The 14,022-nt window shown below is 45.7% G+C and overlaps 1 protein-coding gene across 1 annotated transcript; it reads right to left on the reverse strand.

Moving 5' to 3' along the window:
- Positions 1-5,728: 5,728 nt before the first annotated feature.
- LOC137342773 (transcription factor Sox-7-like) lies at positions 5,729-13,342 on the reverse strand. The gene is made up of 2 exons (XM_068006950.1): positions 13,237-13,342; positions 5,729-6,540 (listed from the first exon to the last, which is right to left on the reverse strand). The coding sequence occupies exons 1-2, from the start codon at positions 13,328-13,330 to the stop codon at positions 5,729-5,731; spliced, it is 906 nt and encodes a 301-aa protein (XP_067863051.1). The 5' UTR covers positions 13,331-13,342.
- Between the last annotated feature and the right edge of the window lie 680 nt (positions 13,343-14,022).

Genomic DNA, 14,022 nt, shown 5'->3' on the forward strand with positions numbered 1-14,022 from the left:
TCCTATTTCTTATGTTCTTATGTCTCTTATGGTGAGAGCGGGGATCACTACTAGGCCCTGTCCCTCCATCCGGTGACCTGGGGGGCTTGACGGCCTAGCACCACCCTTCTCTTGGGTCGGCAGAGAAAGCGGCGGCAAGAAGGTAAACCACCGGATCCCCGCTTCCCCCACCATTCACATATGGCGGGCATGCAGGTGAGGGGTGGCCTTCCCCGATGGAACGGGGGGTCGGGATGCGGCTGTAGCCCTCACCATCTGATTTTTTGCCCACTTTGCCGCCAATATCCACCATGATTTGGGTGGGGATTTTCATAGAGGGAAATCGAGTTCCTGTGCGAATTCCAGCTCCTCTTTGCCCGATCAGCCCATCAAAGGAACTAGGGGGGAAATTAGGAGAATTTTTTTTCACACAGAGGGTTGCTAGGATCTGGAACGCACTCCCTGAAAGGGTGGTGGAAGCAGATTCCATAGGAACTTTCAAAAGGCAATTGGACATGTACTTGAAGACAACTAGTTTACAAGACTATGGGCAAAAAGCTGAGGAGTGGGATTAATTGGACAGCTCTTTCAAAAAGCCGGCACAGGCACAATAGTCCAAATGGCCTCCTCCTGTGCTGTAAGATTCTTTGATTCTATGATTTCAGACCCACTGGGAGCTGTTCACATTTTTGTTTATTCCGTTCCCGCCCAGTTTTTATGAAATAAAAACTATGTCCTAGAAAATTGAAAGGGGTGAGGGGAAGGAGCTCTCAGCTGTGTGGTGATCCCCCCCATCATAGACCCCAGAAATGCTGGCATGGAAGGATCCCAGGATGCCCCCCTCTCCCACCATGGGAAAGGAATCTGGCTGCCCCATGCAGCTCCTTCCCAAAGAGCTTCAAATCCCCCCCAAAAAATGTTTTTTCTCCCTCAACTTCGGATGTCCAGCCCCCAACCCCCAGCCAGGGCTCACAGGTGGGCCTCACGCCTGCCCCTTATTGTCCAGGTTGCTGCGTCGATCGTAGGTACTAACTAAGGGCCCAAGAGCGGGAACCCCTGCCCCTTTCCCCGCACCCCCTTACATCACCAGGCATGTTGGGGAGAGTGGAGGCTGCACCATCCCAGAAACTCACACTTAAGGTATCCGAGTCCGGTACCTGAGATTGGGGCTGTTCTGGCAGACTTACACCGGACTTACGTTGTGAGTCTGTCGGAACAGCTGTTTAATTTCAGGACTGATCAGTTTCGAGTGGTGATTCAGGAGGTCAAGTAATTTCACTGCAAGTACAGGGAGGAGTTTCCAGCAGGCAGACTCACCGTCATCAGTAAGATTCGGGCATGGTCGATCGGGACATTGAGCAGGGATCCATTTTTCCGGATCTCTCCTTGAATTGCATCAGTCGGGAATTTCAAGCCGGCCCTTCAAGCCTGAAGTGCAATGTGGGAGACATGCAATCAGAAAGATCATCTCTCTCTCAGCTCAGCCTGATAAAGTGGGTGCTAAAGATTCAGGGACTTGCTGACCTTTTGGGAAGTGAGTCCATAAAGCTGTATATTATATTGCCGCAATTTAAATTCTAAATGTCAGAATTAATATGGTCGCCCCTTTTTGGTTGAGTTGCTTTAAAATAAGATGCAAGAGAGAGTGTAGGAAGAAAGACTTGCATTTATATAGCGTCTTTCATGAGCTCAGGATGTCCCAAAGCGCTTTACAGCCAATGAATTACTTTTGGAGTGTAGTCATTGTTATAATGTATTAAACGCAGCAGCCAAATTGCACACAGCCAGGTCCAACCAACAGCAATGAAATGAATGACCAGATAATCTGTTTTTAGGCGTTGGTTGAGAGATAAATATTGGCCAGGACACCAGAGAGAACTCCCCTGCTCTCCTTTGAGATTTTTTACATCCACCTGAGAGGGCAGACAGGGCCTCAGTTTAACATCTCATCTTAAAGATGGCACCTCTGACAGTGCAGCACTCCCTCAGTACTGTCCCTTCCAATAGTATAGCACTCCCTCAGTACTGCCCCTTCCGACAGTGCAGCACTCCCTCAGTACTGTCCCTTCCAACAGTGCAGCACTCCCTCAGTACTGCCCCTTCCGACAGTGCAGCACTCCCTCAATACTGCCCCTTCCGAGAGTGCAGCGCTCCCTCAGTACTGCCCCTTCCGACAATGCAGCACTCCCTCAGTACTGCCCCTTCCGACAATGCAGCACTCCCTCAGTACTGCCCCTTCCGACAGTGCAGCATTCCCTCGGTACTGTCCCTTCCGACAGTGCAGCACTCCCTCGGTACTGTCCCTTCCGACAGTGTAGCACTTCCTCAGCCTTGTTTATGTGTTTATAGTTTCTGGAGTGGGACTTGAACCTATATCTTTCAGATCCACGAGGTGAGAGTACTACCCATTGAGCCAATGCTGACACCTAGAAGACAGATTTGTTTGCACCAGAGGTGGACTGCTTTCTGGGTCTCCCTCTCTTGAATGTTATTGAGCTCTAAGTCTCCCTGCCCTTTAGCTGAGTCACAGCACACTTCAAAACGCTGGATAATGCACTAAAAAATGTCAAAAATCAACATTTTCTTGAGAGGGGAGGAAGCTGCCAGTAATTAAACCATCAGAAATCCACCAATGCAAAAGTTGTACAGCTGATGAAACATTGTGTTTAGCTGCATCTTAAGTCATGATGAGTTCTTATCCCATTGATCTCCCATTTTGTACAACAGCTGAGAGGCCATTGGATTTCAGTTTTCGCAGAAAACCAACCAGAAATGAAGAATCTAATCCCAAAACACTGAGAAAAATCTTGAAATCCAATCTAATAAAAATCCCTTTTCACTGATTCAGTTGCACTGAAGTAGCAGCCTTGATCATTGCCCTTTTCTCAGGTCTGTGGTACATTGTTCTTTTTGAGTTGTCAGCTTTTCGGGGTTTTGTAGGTTGGCGTGTCAGTGACTGCGTGGAACGGGCAGTGTGCTGAAGCTCCCAGTGCATGGTACTGTGCCATGGCAAAACACTTGCCACACTGGCAATCTTTCATGTAGCTATGGGCTGGTGATAATTGAAAAGGTCAGGGTCGTCCCCATGCTCGTATATGTCGATTGGCGTTGGTGGTTTTGGGGCAAGTATGATAAGTTGATGTGGGAAGACTCAAGAAAAGGGAAGGAAGAAAATATAAAGAAAGATTTGCATTTATGTCATGACTTATCTCCCAGAAACATCTCAAATTGCTTTGCATACAGTGACTTACTGCAAAGTGCTGTGGCATAGAAATTTTCAACAAACAGCATTGAGATGAATAACCAGTTAATCTGTTTTTAGTGATGTTGCTTGAGGGAGGGGAGCTGTCCAGGACACAGGAGAACTCCCTGCTCGTCTTTGGATCACCTGAACCGGCAGACAGGGCTTCAATTTCAGGAAGAAAGACCAGTCAGACAGTACACCACAGTCCTGCCCTGGAGCGTCAACCCAGATTACGTGCTCAAGTGCCTGAGTGAGGCTTGAACTTTCTGACTCGGAGATAAGAAGGCACCTTAAAAAGAATGGACAATTGGTTCTCAAAAAACAGACACTGACCACGCCTCCTGTACAAATTGTCTCTCTTTATTTATATATTTAGTAATTACCTCTGGAAATGAAAAATAGAAACAGCGAGAAAACAATAAAAACATTCCAAAAAACAACCTTTGCAGATCTTCACAGGAGCTTCAAGTGTTCACTTTCTCAAAGGTGTTCATTTCATGATTTTTCACTCATCTCAACTTGTGGTTTTATGGCACTGTGGGATGTCTTTCCCCCAAGTCTTTTTTCTGGAGAAAAGAGCTCCAGCCTGTTCAATCTTTCCTGATAGGCATATCCTCTTAGTTCTGGTATTATCCTAGTAAATCTTTTTTGCATCTTCTCCCGTGCCTCTATATCCTTTTTATAATATTGACACCAGAGCTGTGCACATTGCTCCAAGTGTGGTCTAACCAAGGTTCGATATAAGTTTAATGTAACTTCTCTGCTTTTCAATTCTATCTCCCTAAAAATGAACCCCAGTGCTTAGTTTGCCTTTTTTATGGCCTTATTAACCAAGTTAATTCCCCAGAAAGGAAAATGGCCACAATTCACCAACCATGTTTTCCCGCTGTCAGAGTATCTGAGCTCCAGTCAATATTCCGAGAGACTCCAGAAGAATCTCCTTTCTTTCTAATTCCTGCCATCATGGTTGGCTGGGTTAGACCTTGCACCGCGAATATTGATGTAGTCTTCAATCTTTAGGATACGCTCTGCAAGTCTACGCTCCAGGAATCGCTGGTAAGTTGGGAGCGGAGAATCGAGGTCACTGATCTCCTTATCTGACCCTCCATTCCATGCTCCCATTACGCTAGGCTCAGTGCTGGGAGCGTAGCCTTGAACAAGTCACCCTTACATCTTTTAACTTTGAGGCCCAACCCTTTAGCACTTCCCTTGCAATCACTCTCAAGTGCTCTCCCATCTATCCATCATCTCAATGGCCTTGAAACGATATGAGATAACAGTGGCTTATGGGCATTTGAAATTCCTTGATACTTTATTTGGTCAGAAGTCTTAACCCATTTAGAATGAACAGGGAAAACATGCGAGTGAAATAGTGAAGAAAGGAATTTCATATAAAGGTTTGCGTGAGAATATTGCACAGCATAATTTCAAGGCCTAAGAGAACTTGGCTCCATGAAAAGAGAGCCCAGGGCCCATTCGTTTTCTAGATTCAAGTCATCAAATAAACTATTCACTGCCGTTCTGATTCTCCTGCATAGCTCTAGATGATAAACTGATGCCAGGTATTGCACAGCTCATTAAGAACGACCAAAGCTTTCCCTGTACGTCTGGCAGCAGTTCAGACATCATCTGATTTGTCTTTACCCAATCCCCATTAGTTAAATAGCAGATCTCTCCTAGACTCCTCGACTGATTCCAGCACCTCCCTCCGATAATCCCCCAATCACACCCCCCTCCCCCCCATCTCCATTGCTTAAGACTGAGCTCCAGTCAGAGAATTACCATAGTAACCAGGCCAAGAAATGTGGCCCTACCTATAGAATCAAACCCTAGTGTTGATTCTTTACTTTTTACAAATAATTTTTCTCCAATATTTCTTGTCCTGCTCTTTTCTACTTATTTTAGCCCTCCCTCCAGCCCCCAGGTGAGTGAGTGAACTGCTCCCAGCTTCACTCTGTGTCAGGGAGGTCCACCAGAGTCACCCATGTTAACTTGCCCTTCAATCTTTTCCCCCTAGCTGCATAAAACAGACTAATCTGTTCACTATTGCTGTGGCGTACACTATAACAAAGAACTTACAAAGCTGCCACATCCATTTGATGTATTCACTGGCTGTAACTATAAGAAAGAAAGAAAGATTTGCATTTATATAGCGACCCCAGGACGTCCCAAAGCACTTTACAGCCAATGAAGTACTTTGGAAGTGTAGTCACTGTTGTAATGTAGGAAATGTGGCAGCCAATTTATGCACAGCAAGATCCCACAAACAGCAATGTGATAATGACCACATAATCTGTTTTTTAGTGTTGTTGGTTGAAGGATAAATGTTGGCCCAGGACATCGGGGAGAACTCCCCTGCTCTTCTTCAAATAGTGCCGTGGGATCTTTTACGTCCACCTGAGAGGACAGACGGGGCCTTGATTTAAAGTCTCATCTGAAAGACGGCACCTCCGACAGTGCAGCACTCCCTCAGTACTGCACTGGGAGTATCTCTATGACACTGTGTCAAATTAAATTGGAAATGGCATTGTAACAGGCTGTGTTCACATCAGCCAACACAGACACAAGATCAGTTTCAGCAGTGTCATTGCTCCCGAAGACCTTTTCATTCAGTAGATGGCCAAGTGGATCGGACCAGGAGTCGCTGTTGAGGTACTGGTCAAATTCATTGCGATCCACATCAGCCAACAGCTCAGCGTTGCACAAACTATCCAGGAGTTCCAAGTCACTCACCGGCTGCGGAGATTGATAGATCTGACCGTAGCAGTGGGCTAAGGTCCCGAGGAATGGAGAGGGCGCTACTGCCCCATTGTGGTAATACAATGTCGTATTGTGGGGAGGGGGCAGTGGGGTCATCTGATGGGATTGGCTGGAGTACAGACTCCAGTTGGGTTGAGGCCGTCTATAAACCGGATGAGACGTTGTCCAGTCCATCTCCGTCAGCCCATTCTCCATTTCTACCGCAGGCAGTGGGTGAGGAACTTGCCCCCTGGCAACTGGAGGCCGTTTCCCAAAGGGGAACATTTCCCGCTTGTCAGATGATGAATATATTTTGGGGGGAAGGTTTGGGACAGTGTTATGGTCCAATGCCTGCGTGCTGCTGGGGAGTTTCTTTCCTTGATGGTCTGGTGATTGCTGTTGGTCAGCGCAATCCTTGTGAAAGGAAATGTCATTCCTGTAGGGGCCCCGAGTTTGGCCTTTCCTACGTGGCCTGTACTTGTAGTTGGGATATTCCAGCATGTGTTCTACCCGCAGCCTCTCTGCCTCTAGGATGTACGGTCGTTTTTGCACCACAGTCAGGGATTTCCAACACCGGCCTTGAAAAATGAGAGAAGGAGAAACATTGAGACTGACGGGATGGTGCAAGAAATGTACTTGTAGAAAGAAAGAACTCGTATTTATAGAGCATCTAATAACATCTTATCAATTACTTTTCAAATGTAGGAGACACAGAGGCTGTGAAACACTTTAGGACATCCTGAGGATGTGAAAGGCACTATGTAAATGTTTTTTTTAATTAATGGGCAGAAAATTCAGCAGGGTTCACTGACCTCCGCACCCCAACTCTCCAAGATCTGCTCTCAACTCACAATCTCCACATCCAGAGCTTAATTCTACCATTTAGCACTTATCCAAAAGATCATCGACCTGAAACGTTAACTCTGTTTCTCTCTCTCCACAGCTGCTGAGTGTTCCCAGCATTTTCTGTTTTTATTTTAGATTTCCAGCATCCGCAGTATTTTCTTTTAGCCTACCATGTATGTCTTTGCTTGGAGACATATCCTGATTAAATTTCAATTCGGGTAGTCCTGTTGCTTTCTTTTTCTTTTCTCAATGTCCTCCCCTCTTCTCCTGATGGTGCTCACTCTCACTGGAATTTCACACTGCGGATAACTCGTCCAGGTGACCATTCAGCACGAGACAAGTATGTGCTGGGAGGTCATTTTGACCATCGAGCCCAACAAAACTGAGCCTGATCTTGTTCTCGTTCAACGTCCATGCACACTGCCTTTCCAGCAGAGGTCAGTGAATGGTTGAGGCCAATTGGAAGGATCCAGTGAAATCAGTTAACTCTGCACAGACGAGGGATCGAATCTGGGGCCTTTGGACAGCACACTGCTAACTGGTACCTTTACCCAGTTGGCAGCATTTCCAATAGACTCTGGCTGAATATGCTGAAGTTTGGGGAGGGGGTGCGTAACTCTTTAACCCGCTTACTCTTACTTTGCCATTTAGGAACATAGGAGCAGAAGAGACTTGTAACCCTGTCCGTTCCCTAAAAACTCCCAATCACCCATTGCCCCAAATATCTATGCGATTCTCCCTTTCATTATTCCCACACTACGGGCTGAATTTTTATCCCTTCCCCCAGGCAGAAATGGGGTGACAGTGCCCCGAAAATGACCTTTCACCCCGATGCCACCGGGGCTTTGACCGTGGTAATGTTCACTTGGCCCTACCACTGGATACTAGCCCCCCGGAGTCAGACGGTAGGCCCATTTAACATGGAAATCGGTGTCCAATGATATCAATAGGGCCCTGATTAGGCCGGAGGGTTGGCCATGCAGGCTTGGACCAGCATCAGGTGATGGTGCGGTCGAAGAGGACCCAAAAGGTGAGCACCTCTTCATTCAATTAATTAACAGTATTAATTTCCAACCAATTTCACAAAGAAAGAAAAAAGAAAAGAAAGAATTTGCATTTCACAACCTCAGGATGTCCTAAAGCGCATTACAGCCAATTAAGTACTTTTTGAAGTGTAGTCACTGTTGTAATGTAGGAAACGCAGCAGCCAATTTGCGCACAGCAAGATCCCACAAACAGCAATGTGATTATGACCAGATCACTTGTTTTAGTGATGTTGGTTGAGGGATAAATATTGGCCCAGGATGTCGGGGAGAACTTCCCTGCTCTTCTTCGAATAGTATTATGGGGTCTTTTACATTCTCCCAAGAGGGCAGATGGGGCCTCAGTTTAACATCTCACATGAAAGACGGCACCTCTGACAGTGCAGCACCCCCTCAGTCACGCACCAGGGGTGCCAGCCTAGATTTTGTTCGCCAGACTCTGGAATGGGGCCCGAACCCACGACCTTCTGTCTCAGGGGCGCGAATGCTACCCATTGAGCCAAGGCTGACACAATGGGCCTGAGACAGGGGTTAGATCCCCAATTTGCATAACTATGGCGTGCAGCATATTTCCAGTGCAGACTGAGTGCGTGCACGTCGCACGCCATTTTGGGCCCTGCGGTGCCGGATTCCTGCCCAAGAAACAAGTGCTGCTCAATCGAATTTCTAGACCTTTAAATTTCCCGCCATGGGATTCAGAACCTGGTATAAAGGAAATAATTTACGTAAGAGGTAGAGTTTCCGCTTTGGGCGCAATCGGGAAATTGTGCTGGTTAGGTTAAGCTTCAAGTTTCCGCGAAAGTGCATTTGCACAATTACAAACGTAAAATCTTCCATGAGTCAGCGCAATCGGACGGAGTAATCAAACTTAATCGTTCCTTTTTTTTTCCATTGAAAGTATTCCTTGGTATATTTGACTGGTGACCTGGTGCAGTTTTATTAATACAGCTGAAAATGGATTTATCATCAAAAATAAATATTTTTGATATGGGTGTCCTGTCCTCCACCTGTGAGTAACCTGATTTAAAATCACTGAAAATGACTTTAAAAAACTATACTGAACCATTTAATGGTTTCATTGGTGTACACTAATCATTTTCTTAGTAAATTAAATACTTTTTGATATGAAAACATGTTTAAACCGTGCCCAGTGCCTGGACGCCTAAGAAAATGAGGCAATTTGAAGAGCTTTCCCAAACCAGCGCAATTGGTGGAATCTTGCAATGTCCACCTGGGGGGTGTGGCCAGTTTTGTGGGCGGGGCCTGATCCGGGTGAATTGAATCTTAAACCAGCGTAAAAGATCGCGGAAAACACGAATGTAAGTGGTTTTAGGCATAACTCACTTCCGTTTAAAATTCCCCCGATCTTTTGTGCTAGTTCGGGCGATTTCCCCCGGATTGCACCAATATTACTGGCAGAAACAAGTCTACCCCAAGGTGCCTATTCCCTCATTGCAAACCTGATGATCCAGATCTATTAGTATCAGTGACTGGACAGCAAATGAATTGATATTTGCAAATTAATGGTGAAACTTTATATATGTATCTTCTGAGACTCTGCCTTGCACATCTGTGTGACCCATGACGAGAAAGGGTTTCGCTTGTGGGTTCTATAATAACAACAACTTGCATTTATATAGCGCCTTTAACATAGTAAAAAACATCCCAAGGCGCTTCATAGGAGCGATTATCAAACAAAATTTGACACTGAGCCACATAAGGAGATATTAGGACAGGTGACCAAAAGCCTGGTCAAGGAGGTAGGTTTTAAGGAGCATTTTAAAGGAGGAGAGAGAGTTGGAGAGGCGGAGAGGTTTAGGGAGGGAATTCCAGAGCTAAGGGTCCAGCATGTCAATGGGGCTAATGAGGTGTCAGCTTCATAATTTTAAAGACCTCTATCAGGTCACCCCTCAGCCTTCTCTTTTCTAGAGAAAAGAGCCTCAGCCTGTTCAGCCTTTCCTGATAGCTAGATTCAACTTTAGATATTTTTCTACCTTTATCTTTTAAAAATTTGGGGTAAAAAATCAGATGCAGTTTACACGCTGATGCTTGTGTATTTTTTTTTTAACTCACCATTGACATTTATACAGTTTTTAAAAGCTTTGTTTCCCTTTGATCTGTGTTGCTGGGAGTTTGTGCTTTGATTGGAGGGGGAGAATGAGAGCAATTGAGCTCTGAGACTCTGAGACTGACAATCTTTTTGAATTTCAGTGGTGCTAACCAAACTATCAGAACCAAACAGTCCCAAACAAAATGTTTTGAAGTTTATTTATGCTTCAAAAACTGTATAAGAAACCTAGCACATCAACATGTAACAGCAGTCAGTCTAATTATCTGGTCTTTTTAAAAAAAAAATCAGTAAAACTCAGAGCAGTTCTCCCAGTAGGAGTAAAAATGAAATTCTCCACAGATGGAGGAGTCAAGTGTTAGTTTTTAAATACAGTTGGCTGTCAGTGCAATTCTGCCCGTTGGTCGTATTGTTACACGCCTCCAGGTCAGGGCACTATGATCATAGAATCATAGAATCTTACGGCACTGAGGGAGGCCATTCGGCCCATCGTGCCTCTGCCGGCTCTTTGAAAGAGCTATCCAATTAGTCCCACTCCCCTGCTCTTTCCCCATAGCCCTACAATTTTTTCCCTTCAAGTATTTATCTAATTCCCTTTTGAAAGTTATTATTGAATCTGCTTCCACCGCCCTTTCAGGCAGCGCATTCCAGATCATAACAACTCGCTGCGTAAAAAAAAAATTCTCCTCTTCTCACCTCTGGTTCTTTTGTCAATTACCTTAAGTCTGTGTCCTCTGGTTACCGACCCTCCTACCACTGGAAACAGTTTCTCTCTATCTACTCTTTCAAGACCCTTCATGATTTTGATGTTGTGACGTTGGGCAAAAGGAGGTTGGTTTACTCGCATGTCCTCTCTTGTATAAGCTCTTCAAACATTCTCAAGTGTATTTTTCCCATTTATTCCTGAACGAGAAGGGAGTCAAATGATGGGCACCCCAGACATCACCCATGTTGCACTGTAACCGGCTCCTACGAAACACACGAGAGAGGCAAGCTGTAAACCTCCCGTTTTCTCTCCCTCAACACCAACAACAACAACTTGCATTTATATAGCGCCCTTAACGTAGTAAAACGTCCCAAGGCGCTTCACAGGAGCGATTATCAGACAAAAATTGACACCGTGGCAAAAAAGGAGGCATTAGGACAGGTGACCAAAAGCTTGGTCAAAGAGGTAGGTTTTAAGGAGCGTTTTAAAGGAGGAGAGAGAGAGGCGGAGAGGTTTAGGGAGGGAATTCCAGAGCTTAGGCCCTAGGCAGCTGAAGGCACGGCCGCCAATGGTGGAGCGAAGGAAGTCGGGGATGTGCAAGAGGCCAGAATTGGAGGAGCGCAGAGATCCCGGAGGGTTGTTGGGCTGGAGGAGGTTACAGAGATAGGGAGGGAGTGAGGCCATGGAGGGATTTGAACACAAGGATGAGAATTTTAAAATCGAGGCATTGCCGGACCGGGAGCTAACTTAGGTCAGCGAGCATGGGGTGATGGGTGAACGGGACTTGGTGCGAGTTAGGATACGGGCAGCAGAGTTTTGCTGCCTTAACTCAGCAGTTTTCATCAATGGCACGACTGAAACGGGCACCTCCCTGAGTGGGCAAACTGGGCTCAATCTTGCCTCTCCCTCGGTGCTCCATATCAACAGATGACTGATTCCTGGATTATTTGACATCTACAAAAAAAAATCACTTCAGATAATCTCAGCCTGGCCGCCAGAGTTAAATGTATTTCACTGTCCTTGGGCTTGGAAGGGGAAACCTGCACCTGATTGCTATCCAGTGATTGCAGTGACTGTGCAAATCTAGATCTGGCTTGGCTGTGATGCCTCTGCAGTCAAATAGTCTGCTGACGCTCAGTCTAGATTGACACATAAAGGTTGATCACTTGCGCAAACGATCAGCTGCCCACCAGCACGAGTCAGCATCCTGTTTAAACGCAATTGCACAGGTCCAGCTGCCTCTCGCTACTTTTATCCTGGTGCCCATCTTCCTTTTTTCCCAGAAGGTGAATGTCGGGTGGATATTCAACCCTGGTTGGCAGGGGTAGAGATACCCCAGCTGAGTCCGATCTTGTCCTCGCCCAACGTCTAACCTCGTGTGCTGTTTACCAGGGGGTTTACTCGACAGTGATTGGGGTGGGAGCGGTGGCTGGGTTTTCCTCTCACTACCCTGGGGCACTGAAGCTATTTGAGCACCTCGATTGTCACCCAAGCAGGCATCAACAAACTCAACACGGACTGGGAATCAAACCTGGGGCCTCTGTGCTCTGTATGGCGAAGCTACTCACTGCATTAACCGACTGAGTCATCAGGAGACTCCCTTTCGGAGAGAACGTTAATGTACTGGAGGCTGTTAGTAGGCAGCAGGAGTGAAACTATCTCATTGAAAGTGATGGTTGCAACAATTCAACCAACAGAGAAATATTACACATGTATTTTCTAACCCCAAAAACTGTGCTGGATCTTAAGAGGTGTCAGGTGACGTTCAGTGGGAAGCACTCTTGCCCCTGAGTCAGAAGGTCATGGGTCAAGGGTTCAGGTTCCACTCCAGAGACTGGAGTACATAATCCAGGCTGGTCACTATCACATTGCTGTTTGTGGGATCTTGCTGTGCGCAAATTGGCTGCCGCGTTTCCTACATTACAACAGTGACTACACTTCAAAAAATACTTGCTTGCCTGTAAAGCACTTTGAGATGTTCTGCGGTCGTGAAAGGCGCTATATAAATGCAAGTCTTTATTTTTCTTTTAACGCTGATATGTGCGTGCACACAAACACACATATACACACATGCACAAACATGTGCAGAAATGCACACATACATATGTACACATCTGTGTGCACAAAGATACATGCAGGCGCATATATACACACATGGACAAGTGCATATATACACATGTGTACACATACCCGTGTATATGCATGTATAGAGACACGCACACACACAGGTGCATGTATACACATATGTGCAGCCACGCAGTGCGTGCATTCACACAAGTAAATATATACACACAGGTGCACCTATGTGCACACATACAAGTAAAGTACACAATTTGACACATGTTTGTGCACACAGTCGTGTAACATGTTCCAGCACACACACAATGAGAAAGAAAAATTGTCATTTGCCTTTAAGATTACATAAAATATACTTATTAAAGATATTGGGCAGCCAGTATTTTACAATCTATAGATATTAAAGACTGCCATCTCCAACATAGAACGTCTCAAAGATGTGATTATTTTCTTTGAGAGAAAATTGAGTTTTGAGACAGTTTTAGTACTTAAAACACAAGATATCAAGGTCGTTCCCTGGTCTTACAATCCTTACCCAAAAGTTTGCTGAGCTCCGTGTTGTGAAGGTTGGGGTTCTGCAGAGACAGCCTTTTCCTCTCACCTCTCGCCCACACCATGAAGGCGTTCATGGGTCGGGGGATTCGGTTGATGGCCACGTGCGCCCCGCAATCCCTCGGCTGCTCAGGGGCTTTCAGGAATAAAGGCTCAGCATTGACGTAGCCTGCACTGGCTGCTCTCATCTTCATCGGCACCTAGCAGGAGCGACCGCATACACACTCCTCATCCCAACAGGCGAATGGTCTGTGAGAACAGACAGGCTCGGATGTTATATTAGCTTCTTGTCGAGCATAGGCTCCTCCTACAATATTACAAAATGACTATCAGTCCAGATCCACCTACTGGATTCAAGGCAAACAAAAAAAAAACATCTTTAAGAACCCGGTTGGGACACTTTCTAGATGGCCCATTGTATCATTATTCATGTCAGCCCTATGCATTGTCTGAATGGAGCCATTGTCAATTGGCTCATCAAATCCTGGTGCTCTCCATGTGTTCTCTAAGGTAAGTTAAGTTAAGAAAGTAATGAGAAAACAAAATGCACTTGAAGTAGATGATAATAATTTCTGGCTGGAATGTATAGGATTTGACAAATTTGCATGGCAAATTAGAACACTTTTCCTATGGCTCTCTGCCCAAAATTATCCAAAGAGGTCGGCCCACAGGAGAGATGTAATTATCCAGGGATCATAGAATCATAGAATCACAGAAAGGTTACAGCACGGAAGGAGGCCATTTGGCCCATCGAGTCCACGCCGGCTCT

This window comes from Heptranchias perlo, chromosome 26 (genome assembly GCF_035084215.1).
Source record: "Heptranchias perlo isolate sHepPer1 chromosome 26, sHepPer1.hap1, whole genome shotgun sequence".
Taxonomy (NCBI): Eukaryota; Metazoa; Chordata; class Chondrichthyes; order Hexanchiformes; family Hexanchidae; genus Heptranchias; species Heptranchias perlo.

What these genes read in the sequence shown, in the direction of transcription:
- LOC137342773 (XM_068006950.1), bottom strand. Translation starts at nt 13,330, where the DNA reads ATGAACGCCTTCATGGTGTGGGCGAGAGGTGAGAGGAAAAGGCTGTCT. An exon ending in GGAGCTCAGCAAACTTTTGG is followed by an intron (nt 6,541 to 13,236) that starts GTAAGGATTGTA and finishes TCATTTTTCAAG; the next exon opens with GCCGGTGTTGGAAATCCCTG.